This window comes from Loxodonta africana, chromosome 24 (genome assembly GCF_030014295.1).
Source record: "Loxodonta africana isolate mLoxAfr1 chromosome 24, mLoxAfr1.hap2, whole genome shotgun sequence".
Classification (NCBI taxonomy): Eukaryota; Metazoa; Chordata; class Mammalia; order Proboscidea; family Elephantidae; genus Loxodonta; species Loxodonta africana.
The window spans coordinates 27,559,971-27,582,980 of record NC_087365.1 but is presented as its reverse complement, the minus strand read 5'-3'; the positions used below and the strand labels follow the sequence as shown (position 1 = coordinate 27,582,980).

The 23,010-nt window shown below is 41.3% G+C and overlaps 1 protein-coding gene across 1 annotated transcript in view; it reads left to right on the top strand.

The window, feature by feature from the left end:
• The window catches only part of TMC2 (transmembrane channel like 2), a 135,998-nt gene that overhangs the window by 82,053 nt on the left and 30,935 nt on the right, over positions 1-23,010 (top strand). Inside the window, exons 8-11 of the mRNA XM_010591820.3 lie at positions 112-210; positions 2,473-2,615; positions 3,782-3,929; positions 5,845-6,033. Coding sequence (XP_010590122.2) covers positions 112-210; positions 2,473-2,615; positions 3,782-3,929; positions 5,845-6,033 — 579 coding nt within the window. The remainder of the gene's footprint in view (positions 1-111; positions 211-2,472; positions 2,616-3,781; positions 3,930-5,844; positions 6,034-23,010) is intronic.

The window sequence follows — 23,010 nt, the reverse complement described above, 5'->3', positions numbered from 1 at the left end:
AGAAAATGGGCATGCCCTGCTCTGAGAAGGAAAGTATTTAACCCAACGTACAAATGTCTCTCTGTGTTTGTTTTCTCTACTTAAAATTGTGTCATTCTGTCTCTACACTAGGTACTGATGGGCATGCCCTATGGAAGTATACCCAGGAAGACGGTACCTCGGGCTGAGGAAGAAAAAGCCATGGACTTTTCAGTCCTTTGGGATTTTGAGGTACCGTTCCCAGCATACCAATGTACCTCCATTTTTGTGATTGTAAGGCCTAAATATTGCATGAAGAAGTGTGCAATGTTGCATTGAATTATTGAAAAACCAGTGCTTTAATCAAATAGGATCCCAGCACTATGCAAAATGAGCTGGCAAACTATGTCTCCTCCCAACAGTCCTTCTAGGTCTCCTTCCTTGGTTCCTCTCTCCAGCCACGCCCTGATGGATGTGGGTTCCGCATGAGGCCACTGTTTCCCTCATTTAACAGTTCTGTGTAAGATGATCTTACAGTATGGTTTTGCCTCATCACACTCACATTGAGATCCCAGGTCAGTCTCCACTCCAGCCTTTGCCACAGTTTCACATGGCATCTGAAACTGAATGTCCTGCCTGTTACCCAAATTCAACATCTATCCTACCAAAACCCACTTGTCTTTTTTCCCTTTCTCCTTTGTTGGCATCACCGCTCATCCAATGATTCAAGTCTGAAACCTGAGTATCATCTTATACTTCTCCCTCATCTTCACCAACACTTCCCGCACTATATCTAATCAATCTGAATCAAACTACTAGGTTCTTGAATCTGTCCCCTTTTCTCCAACCCTCTTACTTCTGCTTTGAATTATGCCCTCATCCTGCCAGAACTGCTCACAGCCTTCTAAATTTACCCTCTACCTTGGCCTGGTTCTTAAAATCTCTATGCCTTCTGTTGCAGGGGATCTTTCTAGAATGCAAATCTGACTCTGTCACTCCCCTACCTGTGATGTTCCTTGATTTCCCATCACCAAATGGAATAAAATTCAGTGTTTTTAATTGTTTTTACAAAAGAACTGTTCGTGACCTGGCTCTTACCCACCTCTCTGGCCCCATCCCTCTCTAATTCTTCACACTTTATGCTCCCGTCTCGTCAAGTTTTAGGGAGCTCTCTGAATGCACCACACTCTTCTACCACCTCTCTGTCTTTGCTCGTGGTCCTGTGCCTGGAATATTGTTGTTGTTAGCTGTCATCAAGTCGATTCCAACTCATGGTAACCCCGTGCATTTCAGAGTAGAACTGCTCCATAGGGTTTTCAAGGCTGTTACCTTTCAGAAGTAGATTGCCGGACCTGTCTTCTGAGGGACCACTGGGTGGGTTTGAACTGCCAACCTTTTTGGCTATTAGTTGAGCACGTAACTGTTTGCACCACCTGGGGACTTCATCTGCCTGGCGTACGCTTCCCCTTTTTGGATCACCACACCCTCATGCCTCTGGGAGTTTGATTCTGCAGCTCCAAGAGCTCCTGAGACCTGGAGACATTGCTATGATGCTAAAAGCTGTCATCATCCTTCAGTCTCATAGATTTGAAACCTCTCAGAAATTTGTGAAAGTGAGTTGGGGAATTTTTCTAAGTTATTTGGAACTGCAGTGCCCAACTACACTAGTGTTAAGAATTTCCTTAGTTCTTTATTTCACTAAGAACCCCAGTTGAAACATCCCATCTTCCAAAAACAAACTGAATTTATCTAACAATAACTAATTCCCTGTTTTACATCAAGAAAGGAAGTGCTAAAACCCTGTGTTATGTAATTACACCTAAACAATTACCTCTAAAGAGTGTATCTAAATCCGTTTAACCAGTTACCATCCAGTCCGACTCATAGAGACCCTATAGGACAGAGTAGTCCTGCCCCATAGGGTTTCTGAGGAGCAGCTGGTAGATTTGAACTGCTGACCTTTTGGTTAGGAGCCGAGCCCTTAAATCCAATTACACCTAAAAGCCAAAAACAAAACAGAACTTGAAAGGTGGGTTAGCCTCTGAGCTTCATCATGTATAATTTTCCTTAGAAGTTTTAAAATATTAAGAAAGCTAGCAGACTTTCATCTACTTCCGGACTGTGAAATTAAGGACCTGGGGATGTGGAAAAAGAATCTGGAACTATATGCACATTCTCATGTACACACACACACACACACACACACACACACACCCCTTATCCATAATTTTACTCCCAAATATTAACCACACTCTCCTCTCTCAACTCTGTCTCTATATACTCTGTGCGATGGGGAAATCAAAGGAATGAAGAAAGGAAAGAGAGGGAGACATAAATGAACTCTGGAGCAACTGGGAGAGGTGAAGGGAAGGACAAGGACATCTAGACCTCTTCCTTCCCCACCTCAGACTTCCATTAGAACCCTGAGAAAGAAATCACTGCTAGAACAAAGTGTCTGATGACTGTCTGCACTGAGCTTACAAATCCAGGGCCTTTGGCTTTGCTGTCCCACAGGGCTACATCAAGTATTCGGCTCTCTTCTACGGTTACTACAACAACCAGAGGACCATCGGGTGGCTGAGGTACCGGTTACCAATGGCTTACTTTATGGTGGGGATTAGCGTATTTGGCTACAGCCTGATGATTGTCATTAGATCGTAAGTATGACTGTCTCACTTACAGGCTTTTCCTTTTCTTCATACAAACAGCCCATTCCCCTGGCCACTCTTTGTGTGCTTACCCTTCTGGTAGGGGATTCAGAGAGAGAACAAGGCAAATGTCATCTGGGACATGTGGTATAAAAGACAGAAACAGGATAACGTGGAAGTTCTGAGAAATGCCATAGAAATGCCTTTAGATGAGGCTGAGACCGGAAGCCTCCAGCCATGCTGAAAGTTTGGGGCAGAGTATTTTACACAGAGGAAGAGCATGTACAAAAACCTTGGGGCACCAAATATCCCAGTGAGTTCCAGAAACTGTCAAAAGGTCAGTGAGGTTTGAGAGGGAGCATGGTACCTGGAAAGGGTAGAGAGTTCGCAAGGCCAATTTCTGCTTTTCTCCAGAGCTTGGCTTCCTCAGAAACCCTTGTCTGCTCCTCTGTAACTCTAGCTTGCATATTAGAACCAAGCCCGGCACATATGGAGATAACCGAGTCAGCTCTGATCATGGTGACCCCATGTGTGTCAGAGTAGAACTGTGCTCCATAGGGTTTCCAATGGCTGATTTTTTGGAAGTAGATTGCCAGGTCTTTTTTTCCCAGGTGCTTCTGGGTGGGCTCGAACCTCCAGCCTTTTGATCAATAGCTAAGCATGTTAACTGTTTACACTACTCAAGGACTTCACATACATAATACCCAATGCTGTGGAGTCGATTGCAACTCATAGCAACCCTATATAGGTCAGAGTAGAACTGCCCCACAGAGCTTCCAAGGGGTACCTGGTGGATTTGAACTGCTGACCTTTTGGTTAGCAGCTGTAGCACTTAACTACTACGCCACCAGGGTTTCCCACATACATAATAGAAACAGTAAATCTGTGCTAAATTAATATAAGTGGCTGTGATTAACTATGGCAGCCTCTGTGGCCCCAACTCTACCTGTCTCTGTGAGCAGAAATGATCCTTCTATATGTCTGTACTTCTTAATTCATACCCTCTGAAGAAAAATTCGACCTAGCCCATGAATTGCCTTCTTCTGAGTCAGGTAACCCAATCACCTATGGCTGGGAGTTGAGAGGCACTAACTCCTGCACAAATCTGAACACCAGGGCCCACCCTTTAGCAGGACCACACAGTAGGCATAACAACAGTGGTGTGTGCCTTACAGGATGGCCAGCAATACCCAGGGAAGCACAAGCGAGGGGGAGAACGATAACTTCACATTCAGTTTCAAGATGTTCACCAGCTGGGACTACCTGATTGGAAATTCAGAGACGGCAGACAACAAATATGCCTCCATCACCACCAGCTTCAAGGTAGTCCATTCAGGGCAGTTCCCACTTCCTGGGGGAACTCTGGGTCCTGCCAGCCATCGGGAAATTTGCAAAGGCAATAAGATGCCCAAAAAACTTGTAACAAAGGCTTTAGAATAGGTCCCAAGCCTCCCTCTCAAGCCTTTGAGGAGGACTGCTCATGGCTGGTACACACCATCTGTTCCTTAATATGGTAGAGAAATCATAGAAGCTGGGATCTTGTCTTGCGTGTTTCCTCATGGAGCTGCTTTCTACTGGAGGAAATGGAAGGGCTCATTTGGTGCAGTGGTTCTCAACCTCTTATGCATGCTAGAATCACCTAAGGGGCTTTAAAAATCTCCTGGGCCCCACCTCCAAAGATTCTGATGTAATTGGTCTGGGAAGAGACCCTGGCTTTAATTTTCTTAAAAGCTCCCCAAGTGACAAGAACACCTAGAAAAAGTTGAGAACCCTGGTTTAGGGACCCCGTATGTCCAAGGGACAAGTAGGGCCACGTAGGAACTTTGGCTCTTCCTCCAAGTCTACTAGAAAAGGACAAAGAAGGTCAATCTCTATAAAAGGCTTTGAACATCTGGGAAAGACAACGTTCATTCTCCGGGTTTATAAAAGCAGGTATAATGCACTTGTATAACAGGGAAATATTGTAAGAACTATGTGAGTTAATGTATATTAAGTGCCTGGTGAGTTAGTTAAACCTGAACCTGAACACAGTAACCGTTAGTTGACTGGAAAAGTCTCTTCCCAGGTACTTCGGCATCCAGGAGACCTCATTTCCAGCCTGGCTCTGCCACTTACTCTTCGTGTCCACTTAGAAAGTTACTGATGCAGAACATACAGTTAATAATAAAAGATCAATTGTATTTTTATATACTAACAACAAACAATTACAAAATAAATTCCATTTACAATAGCATCAAAAAACACAAAATTCCTAGAAATAAATTTAATAACAACCCAAAAAAAGGTGCAAGGCTGCTACACCAAAAAGACAAAACATTACTGAAAAAAATTAAAAAAACAGTTGTGGTAAGGTCAATTCCGACTCATGGCTACCCCATGTGTATCAGAATAGAACTGTGCTTCAAAGGGTGTTCAAAGGCTAATTTTTCAGAAGTAGATTGCCAGGCCTTTCTTCCAATGCACCTCTGGGTAAACTCCACGTTCCAACCTTTTGGTTACCAGTCAAGCACCTTAACCATATGCACAACCCAGGGATTCCTAAAAGAAATTAAGAAGTCATAAATAAATGGAAAGATATGCCACGCTCATAGATTAAATAGAAGTCAGCAAACCATGGCCCACTGGCCAAATCCAGTCTGCTACCTATTTTGTAAAAAACATTTTATTGAAACAAAGCCATGCCCATTTGTTTGTGTATTACTTATGGCTGCTTTCTTGCTACAATGGCATAGCTGAGTCATTATGAGAGAGACCAAATGGCCTAGAAGCCAAAAATATTGATCTGGTCTTTATAAACAAAGTTTGCTGGCCCCTGGGTTATAAGATTCAACATTGTTAAGATTCAACGTTGTTAAGATTCTATTTGAATCTATTTAATCTGTAGATTTAAAACAACCCAATCTGTTACTGAAAACTCTCTGGACCTTGTGCCTGTAATATGGGTAATAATAATACCTACTCTGTTGGTTGTTGGGATTAAGAGACAGAATGCATGGACAGTATTTAGCACCATGTTTGGCATATGGTAAGTATTCAATAAATCTAAGTTTTCGTTATTACACGTACCAAAATAATAACAACAAAATATATGTTCTTGAAGAAAAGAACTAATTCTCCATAAGGTATCAGTTCATACACTGATTATTATTTCAGTTATGGAATATAGAAAGCAGTATTCTCAGGAACCCAACCGCAATGGTTCCTGGTCTGACGCTGTTTCTCATTTTCACACGTTAAGGAGTCAATAGTGGATGAACAAGAGAGTAACAAGGAAGAAAACATCCATCTTACAAGATTTCTCCGCGTCCTGGCCAACTTTCTCGTCATATGCTGTTTGTGTGGAAGTGGGTACCTCATTTACTTTGTGGTGAAGCGATCCCAGGAATTCTCCAAAATGCAGAATGTCAGCTGGTATGAAAGGAATGAGGTAAGAAAAACATCTCTGATGAAGTAAATGTTGAGGGCAAATGCTGAAATCACACTGATTCCTATGCTATTCAGCTAAATCATTGAAAGTCTGGATTATAGGATTTATTTCGGGGAAAAGTGAAATTGCATCCTTTTCCACTCAAGTATCATAAACATCTTGAACAAAGAAATGCCTGCTGGTGCAGTGGTTAAAGCACACAGCTGCTAACCAAAAGGTCGGTGGTTCAAACCTACCAGCTGCTCTGCAGGACAGTCTGCTTAGGTAAAGATTACAGCCTTAGAAACCCTATGTGGCAGTTCTACTCTGCCTTACAGGATCACTATAAGTCAGAGTTGACTCGATGGTAGTGGATTTGGTTTTTTGTTTAGTATGCTTTTGGGAAGGAGCCCTGGTGGAGCAATGGTTACGCACTCATCTGCCAACTGAAATGCCACTGGCTTGAACCCACCAGCCACTCCGTGGGAGAAAGACCTGGCGATCTGCTCCCATAAAGTTTGCAGCCTGTGAAACCCTACGGGACAATTCTACTCTGTCTTATAGGGTCACTATGAGTTGGAATCTACAAGACAGAACACAACACGACAACAACAGGCTTTCGGGGAGTTTCCCTAGGTGGTGCAAATGCATAACCACTCAACTATTAGCTGAAAGGTTGGTGGTTTGAATTCACCCAGAGGCTCTTTGGAAGACAGTTCTGGCAATCTGGTTCCAAAATGTTATAGCCCTGAAAACCCTATGAAGAGTTTTACTCTGCACACGTGGGGTCACCATGAGTCAAAATTGAGGGCAATTAACAACAACAAGAACAAGACAAATATAAAGCACAAAATAAGATAGCAGATTTAAGTCCAAATATAATCAGTGATTACAATAAATGTAAATAAATTTAATGCTACAGTTTATATGGAATAATCATCAGATTGAATCTAAAAGGCTTCATAACTATTAATATTTGTAATACATATAAGAGATAAAATATTAATATCCAAAATACAAAAATTGACCAAAAGACAATTTTATTAAAACTGTGTAAAAAGTTTGAGTAGAAATTTTTTTGGAAGGGGATATCCAACTGTTCGTTAAACTCACTCCTTCAAGTATTAAAATTTCAGCAATCTTTCAACAATACACTGGAATAAACAATCCATTGACTCCACCATTTTTGCTGACCCTCATTTCACCTCACATAGTAATTTGCCTCCTTACCCAGTAGAGATTCTATGGCACATCATAATAATCATGTCTTTGTATGTCTCCTATATTCATTAGCCCTTTTTTCTATCTTCACATTTGTGATGGTTAAGATTGTGTGTCACCTTGGCCGGGCCATGATTCTCAGTGTTTTGGCAGTTGTGTGAGGTTGTGATCACTTTTTTGTTGAGATTTGGTATGTGATCACCCCCATGATAAGATCTACTGTGAGTAGCCAATCAGTTAAAGGGGAGTTACCTTGGGCATGTGGCCTGCATCAAGTGTGGCAGGGCTTGGGGTCTTTCTTATGTTCTGGATCCTGCAGCTGGTTGCTGTTCATCTGGCCTCTAGTTCTTGAGACTTCAGCTAGCAGCTTACCTGTGGTCTTGCCTGCTGATCTTGGGATGTGTCAATCTTCACAGCCTGTGAGCAACAGCCCTGCTCTCTGACCTGCCAATCTTGTGTTCGCCAGCCCCTGCAGCTACGTGAGTCAGGAGAAGCCTCTAACCTGACCCACAGACTTGGGACATTACAGCCTCTTTAACTGTGTGAGCCATTCCCTGGGCTTAAATATATATATGGGTATATATATATATACCCATATATATATATATATATTTATATGTTTTACTGCTTCTCTAGAGAACCTAGCCTAAGACATTTGGTACCAAGAGTGGTTCTGGAGGAACAAAATTATAAGGATGAATTTTCTAAATTGGTTCTCAAGTCTGGTTCTTCTTAAAGATATTGATGACTCTGATTCCGGCAGTAAAGAGGGCACTGCTAATCCGTGGTGTGTGGTGGCAATTCAAATATGAAAAATATCACCACCAATAGATCAGGTATTGGTGAAAGGCAAGGCTCTGGGAGACTGCATATATGATACCTTTCTATAATTTTGTCATAATGAGAAGTATAAGGAAGCTGGTTGGTTGGTCCTAGTTTTGCTATACAAACTGGTGAAAGAGATGAGCTCGGGGCTTCAGAGCCAAAGCTCAAGTGCCACATAAACAACCTCATATTTTCCACTTGTCCCTTGAAAAGAAAGCCTTATAACAGAACTGATATTGCAAAAAACCAAATCTAGAGTCTTATTATAAGAGTGGCTGAATTACACTGCCAGCTCGACTGCCAACCTCAAGAGGTGTCTGGAGTTAAAGTGAGGGCATTGATAGGGAAGAAATGGGATCCTGAAACTTGGGATGGGGATATGTGGGCAGATAATCAGGAAGCTGGAGATACTGAGACTCTAAATTCCATTGAATCACTCCTGCAAACAGAACAATTAGCCCCTCCACTCCTGTCATTGTTTAACGGACTGATGAACAAAGTGGCCATGATGGCAGGGATTGAGGTTATGCATAGGCTCAGCAACGTGGACTTCCACTCACCAAGGCTGACTTAGCTACAATCGCTGCTGAGAGCCCAATCTGCCAGCACCAGAGACCAACACTGAGTCCCTGATATGGCACCATCCCTCAAGGTGATCATCCAGCAACCTGGTGACAAGTTGATTACATTGCACTACTTCCACCACGGAAAGGGCAGCATTTTGTTCTTACTGGAATAGACACTCTGGGTATGGATTTGCCTTCCCTGCACGCTTCTGTCAAACTATCACCGTGAACTTCCAGACTGGCTTAGCTACTGTCATGATATCCCACACAGCATTGCCTCGAATCAAGAGACTCATTTCACAGCAAGTGAAGTACAACCGTGGGCCCATGCCCGTGGAATTCACTGTTCTTACCACGTTCCCCATCATCCTGAAGCAGCTGGCTTGATACAATGATTGAATGGCCTCCTAAAGACACAATTACGGTAATATCTTGCAGGGTTGGGGCAATGTTCTCCAGGAGGCTGTATATGCTCTAAACCAGCATCCAATATATGACATTTCTCCCCTAGCCAGGATTCATGGGTCCAGGAATCAAGGTGGAAACGGGAGTGACACTACTCACAATTACCCCTACTGACCCACTTGCAAGATTTTTGGTTCCTCTCGCCATGATGTTATACTCTGAAGGTCTAGAGGTCTTAGTTCCAAAGGGAGGAATGCTCCCACCTAGATACACATCACTGATTCCATTGCGCTGGACTTCCAGCCTCCTAAACTGTAAGAGAATAAATTTCTGTTTGTTAAAACCATCCACTTGTGGTATTTCTGTTATAGACACACTAGATAACTGAGACAGAAGGGGAGTAGGAAAAAATATTAAATTTTTCTTTAATTTTGAAGACTTCACTGGTTACAGTGATCATGTTCCTCTCATAGTTGAAAATATGAACAAAAAGGTAATCAATGTTGAAAATAAAAGAACAACAAAAAAAGCTACATTTAAGGAGCCCTGTTGGTGCAGTGGTTAAGAGCTCAGCTGCTAATCAAAAGGTTGGTGTTCAAACCCACCAGCCACTCCTTGAGAGAAAGATATGGCAGTCTGCTTCCATAAAGGTTACAGCCTTGGAAATACTATGGGAGTGTTCCACTCTGTCTTATAGGGTTGCTATGGGTCAGTGGGAATCAACTCAGTGCCACAGAACAGCAACATGCTATTTACAGTTACCCATCTAAGTGAAACCACCAGTGGCTCTGTGGGAGAAAGATGTGGCTGTCTGCTTCTGTAGAGACTTACAGCCTAGGAAGCCCTAGGGGGTTGCTATGGATTGGAATCAACTCTATGGCAGTGGGTTCATCTAAGCATCAGAACACAAAAAGGTTGAAAATAAAAGGATAGGGCTGATGGTTTCTGCTACTGGTTACTTGGATCAGGTAGCCAACTGAAAACACTGAAAAATTTCCAGTTTAAAGACAAACAAACTTTGAAAACAATGAGGATCTGAAAATGCAGTGAGAGACCCTGAGGCCAATTTTAAATGAAAACCTGTGACCAGAAATGTAAAGGGAATATCAATTCCAAATGGTTTATGCCCTGAAAGCAGCTTCTTCAACTACTAATGTTTGTTCTCCAGCTCCATTACACTCTGAGACAGAGAAGCAAAGTTTCTGGACTGGGATTTACCCAGATTAGCAGAGGGAGGGTGTCTTGTGGGTTACTCTCAGAGTATAGGTGAACCTGATCTAAATCCCCACCTCCAGGTACAACTGAGAGGACAGCCTTGGTCCTGCACAGGCTCAAAATGGAAAAGAGAAGGAAAAGAAGAAGAGGCTGCTCCCAGAGGCTGTGTCACCTAGTTTTGTTATTGGGTGTTTTGTTGTGTTATTTAGCCGCCCTGTCCAGTTTTACATAGGAATTCAGGGAAATTCAAATATCACGGTTTGGCTATGAACGACTATACACTATACAAATGAAGTATCTGTGGCCAACCAAGAGGTGATTGGTCAGTTCATGGCCCCAGTAGGAAGGCCATGCCTTGAAATTGCCAAGGAGTTTGTGTATATAAGCAGCCAACCCCACAGAGGCTTGTGAGACAGGAAGAGAAGCAGCAGGAAGAAGCAGAATGAAGAAAGAAGACAGAAGAAGCAGAGAGACAGAGGAGGCAAGGAACCTTCTAAGAGAGTTTTAACGCAACAGGGGTCAAGGGCTGTAACACTGAAGACAACAGAAAGGGCCCAGCAGCAAAGCTGGTGGCAAAAAGCCCAGAAGGGGCCCTGTAGCAGAGTTGATGGTGACAGAGAGCAGGCCCCAAGAGGAGCCTGTCCTGAGGGGGCTGAGAGGAGGCCTGTATGGTCGAGAGGAACTGAGAGAGCTCTCCTGCACTGAAGAAGGGAGACTTTGCCTACATGCTTCCTGATCCTGATCCTGAGTTGTTGCCTGTTGATTCTGATCCTGAGTTTTACCCCGTTACTCACTTAATAAACCACTTAACTGTTAAGTACAGCTCTTGAGTTCTGTGAGATGTTGCAGCAAATTGCCAAACCAAAACTGTGGAGAGTACAGTGCTGAGGGGAGGGAGAGTGGCCAGCGTCAGAGGTAGAGTGGCAGAGCAGCTTGGAGAATGTGGAAAGCTGGGATATATTTGACCTTTCACCTCATAGGAATTGGCTTTGTACAAATTCTCGTATTTGAAATTATTCATACAGAGACCAGTTGACACAACCTGAATGGCTATTCACAAGCTCTCAAGACTCTAGACCCACACAGCAAAATGCAAAGTAGAGAATAGCCAAGAGGCTTAGGCCAGTTGTTTGAAACCCCTGTCAAAACCAAGTTCCAATATCATTCAATCAAGAAAATAGATACCAAGGAAGGCTAGGTTTAAAACAGGCAGCATCAACCATAGCCTGGCATGACCTTTGGCTGCAATACCATCTTGAAAGACTTCAGTTTGAGCGTCACTGATATACATATAACATTATCAACCTTAGCCTAGCCACTTTGAAAGGCTAACATATAATCTAAAACTAGCCAGTTTTATAAAATTATTTTATGTGAAGTTTGCAATTCTCAGGAGATGATCATTGCAGCAGATTTTAACTATTGTGCTGAATCCTGTAATTCTAATTCAACTTTTTAAAACCATTCGGAACCTTTATTTTTTTAATGCATGACATACCAACATCAGATAAATAGGGAATGGGTCTTACAACTGAGCATCCAAATAGGCTTGGTTAGTTAAGGGCCCTTTAGTGTTAAGGGCCAAAGGCTACAGATAAAATAATGTCCTTTTAAAGCAAAGAAAGGCTTAATATTAAAGTCTGTAGAAAGAAAATTAGTTTGATGCCATTATTCAGAATATATTCCTAATGGGGGTGTGTAACTACTTAAATTTTAGATGCTTTATAAATTTCAACTCCATTAAGCAGGCAATTACCCTCATAGAAAGAAATGGCTTGAAGGGTTATATGATGAAAGAATCTCTAAAGGGAAGTAAGCCCAGTATTCAGTGCTTGTATTATAAAAATAATAACTATATGTAATTAGACATTGACTAGTCTCTATTTTATATCCATTTGTCTGATTGCAAGTAAAACACCAATGTCCTTAGTTATATCATAGTCCCCATTGTTAGCACCCCTGAGGCTAAAAGAAGTATCATTCCAGAAAGGCGAAGCATAGGGTCTGCATGAATGAATACATTGTATAGTAATGGTCATTTTTTCTAATGTCAAGGAAACAACTAACAAAGAAATTTCAGACTGGGGACTAAGTGAAGTCTTAGCACACAGCCAACAATTAGCCTGGTCTGTTTGCTTAGGCATATGATAACTGAAAGAATCAGAAATATTTAGCTGTGAAATAAAATAAGTAGGTGATGCACACAACCAAAAAAGAAAAATAGCAAAAATAACATTTATGAACAATTTATCTAGTTGTAGTTAGCTGCAATTTTAAATCACCTTGCAGATGTCAAGTCCAAGAGTCTGATGCTGTTGGTTGTTAAGTGCTGTCAAGTCGGCTCCGACTCCTAGTGACCCTACGTGAAACAGAACGAAACGCTGCTCAGCCTGCGCCATCCTCACAATTCGTGTTATGCTTGAGCTCATTGTTGCAGCCACTGTGTCAATCCATCTCATTGAGAGCCTTCCTCTTTTTTGCTGACCCTCTACTTTACCAAGCATGATGTCCTTCTTAACATGTCCAAAGATTGCGAGACTACATCTCTCCATCCTTGCTTCTAAGGAGCATTCTGGCTGTACTTCTTCCAAGACAGACCTGTTATTCTTCTGGAAGTCCATGGTATATTCAGTGTTCTTTGCCAACACCATAATTCAAAGGCATCAATTCTCCATTGGTCTTCCTTATTCATTGTCCAGCTTTTGCATGCGTATGAGGCAATTGAAAATACTATGGCTTGGGTTAGGCGCACCTTAGTCCTCAAGGTGACATCTTTGCTTTTCAACACTTTGTTGTTGGGCTGTTGCTATATGCTGTCGAGTCAGTTCTGACTCATAGCGACCCTATATGACAGAGTAGGACTGCCTCATAGGGTTTCCAAGGAGCACCTGGTGGATTCGAACTGCTGACTTTTTGTTTAGCAGCACAGCTTTTAACCATTACGCCACCAGGGCTCCTTTAACACTTTAAAGAGGTCTTTTGCAGCAGAGTTGCCCAATGCAATGTGTCATTTGATTTCTTGACTGCTGCTTCCATGGGCGTTGATTGCTGATCCAAGTAAAATGAAATCCTTAACAATGTCAATCTTTTCTCCATTTATCATGATGTTGATTATTTTGGCAGCATTTTAGAGACAGCCTTTAAGATCTCTTCAAGGCCACTCAGCAAAAGCAGTCATTAAGGGACTTATTTATTGATTTTCCTTTTGCAGTTTTAACTCTTACTTTGCGCTGCGTGTTACAGCTCTGAGTAGGGACTAGGGGATTGCTCCCTTGGCCCTTGAATCCCTTAGTTTCAGTAACCAAAATCATATCACTTTGTAGGTGATCCAATTCTTTCTTTTCTCTTTTGCCTTTTGAGTGAGAATTCCTGTTGCCAAGTTTCCAGGTCTCACTCTGTAGAAATGGCCTACACCACCTTGCTATTTCCATTCAAAAGCAGGACTTTATATGGAGCTCCTCCATTGTCTCTCTCTTTGTCATATCAACAGACAACAACAAAGGCAGGGAGTTTTAACTGAGGAGGGTTCTGGTACATGAAAGCCTCCAGTGCCTTCCATGACAGAATAGTATCAACATTAGATGTGGTGACAGGGCCATAAAACCAGGTGTTTATGGTTTTTACCTAGGGTGCCTTGATAGCTTTATAAGCAGGTTGGACCACAGTTCTCATGCCTTCATCAGTCCAAATCAAGAGGACGGTAAAGCACTCTCACTTTCACAAAGGCATCAGCTGGATTGCAGCAGACTCCAGCTGGATTCTGCTCATATCTGTCCTTCAGGCTAAACCTCATTTTAATAGTTTCATTTTCAGCAACATCAAGTCCGCAAGTAGCCCAGACTGGATGAAACTCCCTGCATGGTGGCTCCAGATTCCCCTTGGGCATCATCTCTGTGACCCCTGAGATACCATGAGAGAAGGTGGGAAGCATGGGAGCATGAGAGCAGCCTTTGTTTCCAACCACCACACCAGTTCATCCCTGCTATCAGGGAGATTAACATCATCCCATTTATCTCAATCTGGCCAGAGGTAAGCCAGTACTATTGCCAGTTTATCATTCCCAGGAGAGTCATCATCACCCTGGAATGAATAAATCAACAATCCCTTGAGTTCTTATCATGCCATAGTGTCTTTTTGGTGAACTGTTCACTGGTTATGTTTTCCCCCCTAAGCATTAGGGGCCTTTTTGGTGAACATCCATATGCGTAACAGAAGCTTTATAAAAGCAGAACTAATTTTTATCTAAATGTCTTATCCCTCTAGGGAAGAGGCTTATTGAAGTTATGGCAGATATGGCAAGTGCCCTGGGCACTGGTCGAGGGGGAATGCCAATGAAGAGTTTCTATTGGCCATCACAGATTCCATCACCAGCTGTGAGAGATCATTCAGCAATTTAAAACTAATTGCTATAGGTGCCATTTTCTGTAGATACACCGCTGCTGTAGGAGCTTGCCTTATATGCCAGTCTTAGTCTTATCAGTGGCCAGATCAAATGACCTGGTTATTAGCTATATAGCCCCATTACAAATGTCCCTAACTGCAAAGATTCCCCTCAGTGCTTGGAAGCAAAAGCTTACAGAGTTGTCCATTAATATAGCAACACAATTAATACATACAATAAAGGTTTGTAGGGGCCCTGAAGGGACTTATCCATAGCCAGGCTTGATCTAGGGTCCTGGTGGTAGTGATCTCAAACCCAAAAGAAAGCAGAAAGGATTATTTGTTTATTCCTCATTTTGGCACCAAGTGTTATAGAGATCAAGCCCAAGAAACACAATTATTTCTATTTCTTCATTGGACTTTAATTTTGGCATAACCTAACATTTTGTTTGAAGGTAAAACTATTCTTTCTTAAAAATTTATTGTCATTCAATTTGCCTTGTCAAAGATTAAACTACTTAGCTCTGTAAAAGCAAATGGAGAGTTTATTGAGGGAATAGAACAGTTCGAACCAGGGAAGGCAATACAATGTAAAATTACAAAGTGCTTGGAAAAACTTGCTGCACTTGTGGATGCGTAAACTCAACATTGTGAAAATGACAATTCTACCCAAAGCAATCTACAAATATAATGCAATCCCAATCCAAATACCAACAACATTCTTTAAAAAGATGGAAAAACTAATCTTTAACTTTATATGGAAAAGGAAGAGACCCTGGATAAGTAAAGCATTAGTGAAGAAGAAGAATAAAGTAGGAAGACATGCACTACCTGACCTCAGAACCTATACAGCTACAGTAGTCAAAACAGCCTGTTACTGGTACAATGACAGATACATTGACCAATGGAACAGAATTGAGAACCCAAATGTAAATCCATCTACCTATGGTCACCTGATCTTCGACAAGGACCCGAAGTCCATCAAATGGAAAAAAGACTGTCTTTTTAACAAATGGTGCTGGAAAAACTGGATGTCCATCTGTGAAAAATGAAACAGGACCCATACCTCACACCATACACAAAAACTTGTTCAAAATGAATCAAAGACCTAAATATAAAACCAAAAACTGTAAAGATCATAGAAGAAAAAATAGGATCAGTGTTAGAAGTCCTAATACTCTGCATTAACAGGATACAAACCATAACTAACAAGACACAAACTCTAGAAGATAAGTTAGGTAACTGGGATCTTCTAAAAATTAAACTCTTAGGCTCATCAAAAGGCTTCACCAAAAGAGTAAAAAGAGAACCTACAGACAGGGAATAGCTTTTTGGCTATGACAAATCTGACAAAAGTCTAATCTCTAAAATTTACAGGAAAATCCAACATGTCTACAACAAAAGGACAAATAATTCAATTAAAAAATGGGCAAAAGAAATAAACAGGCACTTCACCAAAGGATACATTCAAGTAGTTAACAGACACATGAGGAAATGCTCGTGATCACTAGCCATTAGAGAAAGGCAAATCAAAACCACAGTGAGATACTATCTCACCCTGGAATTACTGGCATGAATCAAAAAAACAAACAGAAAATAGTAAATGTTGGAAAGCCTTCAGGGACTCTGGAACTCATGCACTGCTGCTGGAAATGCAAAATGGTACAACTGTTTTGGAAAAGGATATGACTCTTCCTTAAAAACCTAGAAATAGAAATACCATATGATCCAGTAATCCCATTCCTAGGAATATATCCTAGAGAAATAAGAGCCGTCACATGAATAGGCATATGCACACCCATGTTCATTGCAGCTTTGTTCAAAATAGCAAAAAGATGGAAACAACCTAGATGCCCATCAACAGATGAATGGATAAACAAGCTATGGTACATATACACAATGGAGTACTACGCAACAATAAAGAACAATGATGAATCTGCAAAACGTCTCATGACATGGATGAATCTGGAGGGTATTATGCTGAGTGAAATAAGTCAATCACAAAAGGACAAATATTGCATAAGACCGTTACTATAAAAACTCATGAAAAATTTACACATTCTTTGAAGAATCATTCTTCAATGGTTGCAAGGGAGGAGAGGGGTGGGGATGAAAAAACACTAAATAGACAATAGATAAGTGGTAACTCTGGTGAAGGGTAAGACAGTACACAATACTGGGGAAGCCAGCACAACTTGTACAAGGCAAGGTCGTGTAATCTCCATAGACACATCCAAACTCCCTGAGAGACTGAATAACTGGAATGGGAGCTGTGGGGACAATGGTCTCAGGGAACATCTAGCTCAATTGGCATAACGTAGTTTATAAAGAAAATGTTCTACATTCTACTTTGCTGAGTAGTGTCTGGGGTCTTAAAAGCTTTGTGAGTGGCCATCTAAGGTGCTCCACTGGTCTCACCCTATTGGGAGCAAGGGAGGATGAAGAAAACTAAATACACAAAGGAAAGATTAGTCCAAAGGACTAATGTACCACGACCACCACCAGACTGAGTCCAGTACAACTGGATGGTGCCCAGCTACCACCACTGACTGCTCTGACAGGAATCACAATAGAGGGTCCCAGGCAGAGCTGAAGAAAAATATAGAACAAAATTCTAACTCACAGAAAAAGACCAGACCTACTGGCCTGACAGAGACTGGAGAAACCTCTAGAGTATGGCCCCCCAGACACCCTTTTAGCTCAGTAATGAAGTCACTCCTGAGGTTCACCCTTCATCCAAAAATTAGGCCCACAAAACAAAATGAGAGTAAAGGGGCATACAGGAAAGCTGATAATAGGGAACCCAAGGTGAGAAGGGGGAGTGTTGACATGTCATGGGGTTGTTAGCCAATGCCGGGAAGCAATATGTGTACTAGCTGTTTAATGAGATGCTAGTTTGTTCTGTAAACCTTTATCTAAAGTACAATAAATAAATAAATTTTTTTTAAAATCCTGTTTCTCCTCCTGCATCTCCTTTCTCCTTTCCAAACTACTGGTCAGCAGAAATAGGTTTCCCTCACTTCTTGGGTGGAAAGGACTTACCTTCTACCTGTCATGTGGTATTTATTTTAAGTACAACAAGGAATATTGGCTAGTGCTCAGACTCCCCTGTGTTGAGCAAGAAGGAAGTCAATAAGCATTCTATGGTCTAGTACTACTTTAACTAGAGATTCTAAACGTTTTGGTTTAGCTACCATTCCATCAGCAACATCATCAGCAATTTGAGCCATAGCAGCAGATAAATTACAAGTGGGCTTTTCAAGTTGAGGAACACCATGCCAAGATAGGAAAGCTTGAAGAAACACCCATCCCATGCCAGGTCCCTCTGCTATAGGATTTCCAGGATTTTCTCATCCTCTTTTGTGATGGGTTACATGTTTAACAAGGGTCTATAAATTGTTTCTCCAATAAGTGCTATCATTATATGAGGATATGTCTAGAGGAATTCCTAATAGACCTAAAGTACTTTGACCCATCAGTCTCCAACCATCCAAGTAGGGTAGTGCCCAAGTGTAAATTTCATTATTTGGATTTTGTTTTTTCTCTGTTGGGTATTTTGATTCCCCACATAAAAATACACATCCATAAGGGGCACAAACTATTCCAGTTCTACTATCACTGTGTGGGACTAGAATGGATTGATCAGCTTGTTCAAGCCAGTTTTATGCTAGGGAGTGGTTACAAATAAACAATTGCTGGAGCATTTCCGGGGCTATCTGTAATATTTTAGTGCAGGAAGGGGAATGGGGACTACTGAGGCAAGGGGAATAGCCTGTAGGTGTGATCATGTATCTGGGCCAACCATACCATTTTGGGGTTAAATTAAACATGGTATTTGGAATTGATCTAATAGTCCAGGGGAATTCCATAGTCTGACACATATACCTCATTTGGTAATGGCACTGAACAGTAGCACTGTGTGTTAAGCTGTAGTCAGATATAGGCAATGCAAGTGGATCTGAATTTCCATGCATACATTTTGGGGAAGGATGATATATCCAGCATTCACTTAAGTTACTGGTACTAACTACTAATTGGACTAATTTAACAAATGCATTTTCATGCCAAGCATAAGACAAGGTGCCTATAGCTAAAACAATGAGACTTAATTGAAACTTCTTATTAACTAATCTACCAAGTAATATAACCAAGTTTGTATAACAAAGCAATCTCAAAAGTAATAAGTATTATATGGATTCCAATAATTTCAACACTGTGCATCACGAGGTAATGATGCTAACTTGGTATAACAAGGCAATTATCATAAAGAAACCAACAAGTAGAAACAAAAGGCTAAAGATTTCAGCCACTTGGATGATGTCTCGTCCCATGTCGCCTGATTCTGGTCTCAAGGGCATTTGAGGGTGAGCTTCAGATCACTGGTGGTCTGGCAGGTCCACAAAGGCAACCTGGCTTTCTTCAACTGTGATAAGTGAATCCAAGGTTAATTCCTTCTAACTTAGCTGCATGTGGGTTAGTAAGGAGGACCAGACCAGGTCTTTCCATCAAGGTTCTAATGAATCTTTTAGTTGATGTCTTTTTCAATATACATAAATTCCCAGATTAATGTTAAGGAGATATTGGGTTGGCAATTCTAGGCTATTAAAAGCCACCTTAACTTGAGTATGATGTTCTTTAGAATAGCTCGTTAGCAAATGATTGATAATATTTTCATAAATCAACTTGGGTGATGTTTGGATCAGTATAAGCAATATAAGGGAACATAGCTCTCCCTGTTACTATCTCATAAGGAGAAAGCTTGTGAGAACCAAATCGAGTGGATCTCAAATTTAGGAGAACCAAAGGAAGAACCTTGATCCAAGGCAAATATAAAGCTTCACGTTGAGTTTTAGTTGGCCCATTAGTTCTTTCTACAGGCCCAGAAGATTGAAGATGGTAAAGGCGATGTAGCCTTTGATAAATGGGAAAAATGTAGCAGATCTCCTTAATAATTTGGCCAGTAAAATGAGTTCCTCAGTCACTACAAAGTATTTAGGGTGTTCCCCAAGTGGGGATGATATTTTCAAGAAGTTTCTTAGCTACAAAAGTTGAGGTTGAGAAAACCTACAAATAATTACCAATACATAGTTATATCCATTTGAGAGTAGAAGCGAATAAAATCTAACATTCAAGCATAGGCCTGGATGGAAGGCGGTGGGTATTGTCCGGGAGATACCCTGAGATGTTTCCCAGGATTCTGGTGAGGGCAGATGGAACAACGGCAACAAGTTCAGCACCCTCAAAGAAATTCCCCACCAATACTTCTTTACACTCCTAACCACCTTGTCACATCCCATCTGGGAGTTCTCCTGTAGAGCTCACATCATGGGGACATGGAAAAACTTAGGGAGGACAGAATTTTGATTGGGTCCTGTCCATAGATTAGTAACAAGGTCTTGGAAGCAACCTGCTGTAAGAACGGAGTGGCACAGGTGTCTGACCTCCTCTAACTTCACTAGGGAGAAGGAGAATCAATATCAACAGCCCAAGGCTGATGCCTATAAGGCAGAGATCAGACATGACTCCACCCTCCAAACTTTTTATCAATTCTGACACCAACCGTCTTTCCCACTGCTCCTCTGCTGGGCTCAATAATTTGTTCCAATGGTCACATAATTCACAGATCATATTCATAGTTATGGGGTTTATTAGGGAAGTAACAGGTTACAATTCAGGATCAGAAATGACTCAGGATAGAGTTCTTCAGTCAGGACAGCCTCTTCTCAGCCATGCTTGCAGGCAGGCTTCTGGGTTTTGAACCCTCAGCCCCCTCGGGCCTCTAGGGCCAGACCAGACTCTGCCCTGCTCAGACAAGTATTACAAAGCTCTTTTAGCTTCACTGATAAGTGCCTAGAGACACTTCACTCCACCAGTAAGCCTCAAGCTGAAGGCACACAGCTCTATCTCCATGGATCAGCAAGTCTAGCTCCACTGACAAGTGCCCAGAGGCACCCCACTACACCAGCAAGCCTCTTGCCCAAAGGTTGTCAGCTCTCTCGCTCTATGGGTCAGCACACCCACTGTAACTACGTTGCTCCATGGGCCAGGAAGCCCACCGTGCTGCCTTCTGCCAGTCTCCTGGTTCTGCTGCCTCTGTTGCTGTCATTTCTCTGCCACTGTTTATCATCTCTCACTATCTCTTATGTTACAGCACACACTCTCTCTCTCTCTCCTGCATCTAGGAGGTCCTCAGCACAGGGATCCTGAGTCCAAAACACACTCTCCACTCCTAGTTCTTCTTGGTGGTAGTTAGTATCCCCCTTTCTGCCTCTGAGATGGCTCATTTTAAGCCTAGCTAAATGCAAAACTAACCAATCCCCTCATTAGGGTTCCATACACATTATTTGCATAGTTCCACCCCAACAAGGATGTCATGCACCTTATTTGCATTATTAGCAAGCTATACTTTTTTTTTTTTTTTTTATACAATCCCCTCAGTGGGCCACAAGCACTTCATTTGCTTAGTTCCACTAAGTCATTTGGTGGGAGTTACAATACCATGGGGAGAAACGTCATATAAAAGCGACCCATTGCATGACAGACTTTTTCCACTTTTCAAGTACCTCAGTTTGGGCTAGCCGTTGATGCTTTAAAAGCCTTTCTGAAGTTATTTTACAAAGGTTGGCGTCCTCTATGAATAAATCTGAGGGATTCCTCTCTTCATGAGTCATTTCTAGAATTCTTTATTTAGTCATAAGGCCCCCACCCTTTATCTTGAGTAGCATCAGCACGCAATTAGTCATAAGACCACCACCATTTACCTTATAGCATCAGCTATTCATACTTTCTATTAACCAGTTCATGGATCTATAACTGCCATTTGCTGTCTGCCTCGTTTTTCTGCATTTAGAAATTTTCCATTAAGGCAGTCCGGGATCACACATTCAGGAAGAACTGGTCTCAGAAAAAAAAAAAATGGGTCTTTATTCAGACCTTGGCCAGCCATTTTAATCATGTCAAGTGTCTCAATCTGGGGGCTCGCACACAGCCTTTTCCCTTGCTTTTTAGATAATGCTGACATTTTTAATAAAAATTCTGAAGATTTTTTAGTAGTCTAAAATAGCCTCTGCCAGTTTTGCAATTATAATAAAACCAAAAAAACGAAACCTATTGCTGTCGGGTTGATTCCGACTCATAGTGACCCTATAGGACATAGTACAACTGCCCCCATAGAGTCTCCAAGGAGCACCTGGTGGTTTTGAACTGCCGACCTTTTTGGTTAGCAGCTGTAACACTTAACCATTATGCCACGAGTGTTTCTGCAATTATAATAACTGCCTTTAAATGATTGAGGGTAGTTTTCGTTACAATTGACCTTGTTTATTTTTGTCTTTGTTTTTCTTTTTGAAAAATTGTTATATTCTGGAAGCCCCAAGTGGCTTAAAACCTGTTTTGAATTAAAAAATGTTTTCTTATTTCTGCTGTCAAACTAAGGTGCCAAAGTGGAGAAATTTATATAAAAAGGGAGGCTAACAGAATAATTTGGACACAGAATCTGCAATGTATGAACATGTTTTTTGTTTGTTTTTTAAAGATGTGCAAGCACTAATAAGAAAGCTTAAAGTGTGTCTATATTCTGGCACAACAAAATGGAACAATGCATTTATAAGGTATTTTAAATATTTTATCTCCTATTTCTATGACTTGGTTTGTCTTTAGTAGTCAGACTGGATTTAATGATATGAACAAGCTGAAGCTGCTGTATCAAAGAACAAATCTCCAGCTGTGATTATTTGGCTTCTTAACTGGAAGGACAGGAGTGTTGCAAAGACTAGTGCAGGAGACAATCCTGAAAAAAAAAATCCTGAATAATAGTAGTTAGTCCTTCCTTTGCGTCTCATTTAATTGGATATTGGGAAATCTTGGGGAAGGTCTTAGATGTGTCCCCTTGAATTTTAATAAGTTTATCAGACAGAACCTGACCAACGTCATTAGAGGTTGTAGCCCACAGGGTCTAAGTAATTTTAGAAATTACTTCAGGGATGAGGGAGCCTGAACAAGCAGGATTCAGAAGAGGCATAGTAAGGGCTTGCATATGGCAAAGAGCTTTTTCCTTCAGAATTTATTCATCTCTAAATTCTGATTCTCTGGCAAGATTAATGTTTTCTCCCTTTTCATTTAATTGTAAATGACAATTCCACTTAGATAAAATATTTCTTCCTATTAAAATAACAGGTGTGTCAAGACTTAGTAATAAACGACGTAAATCTTCTATGGGATCAAGTGCTATTGGCGCAGGTTGAGCATGAACCCGTGTTATTTCTTTATAAACTACTGTTTGTTCTTTGTTTGTAACCCTAACAATTTTTATGGTCTTTTTACTCCAGGCCAGGGACTCTTGTAAAGACGTGGGATTAATAGCAGATAGGGTGGATCCTGTATCAAT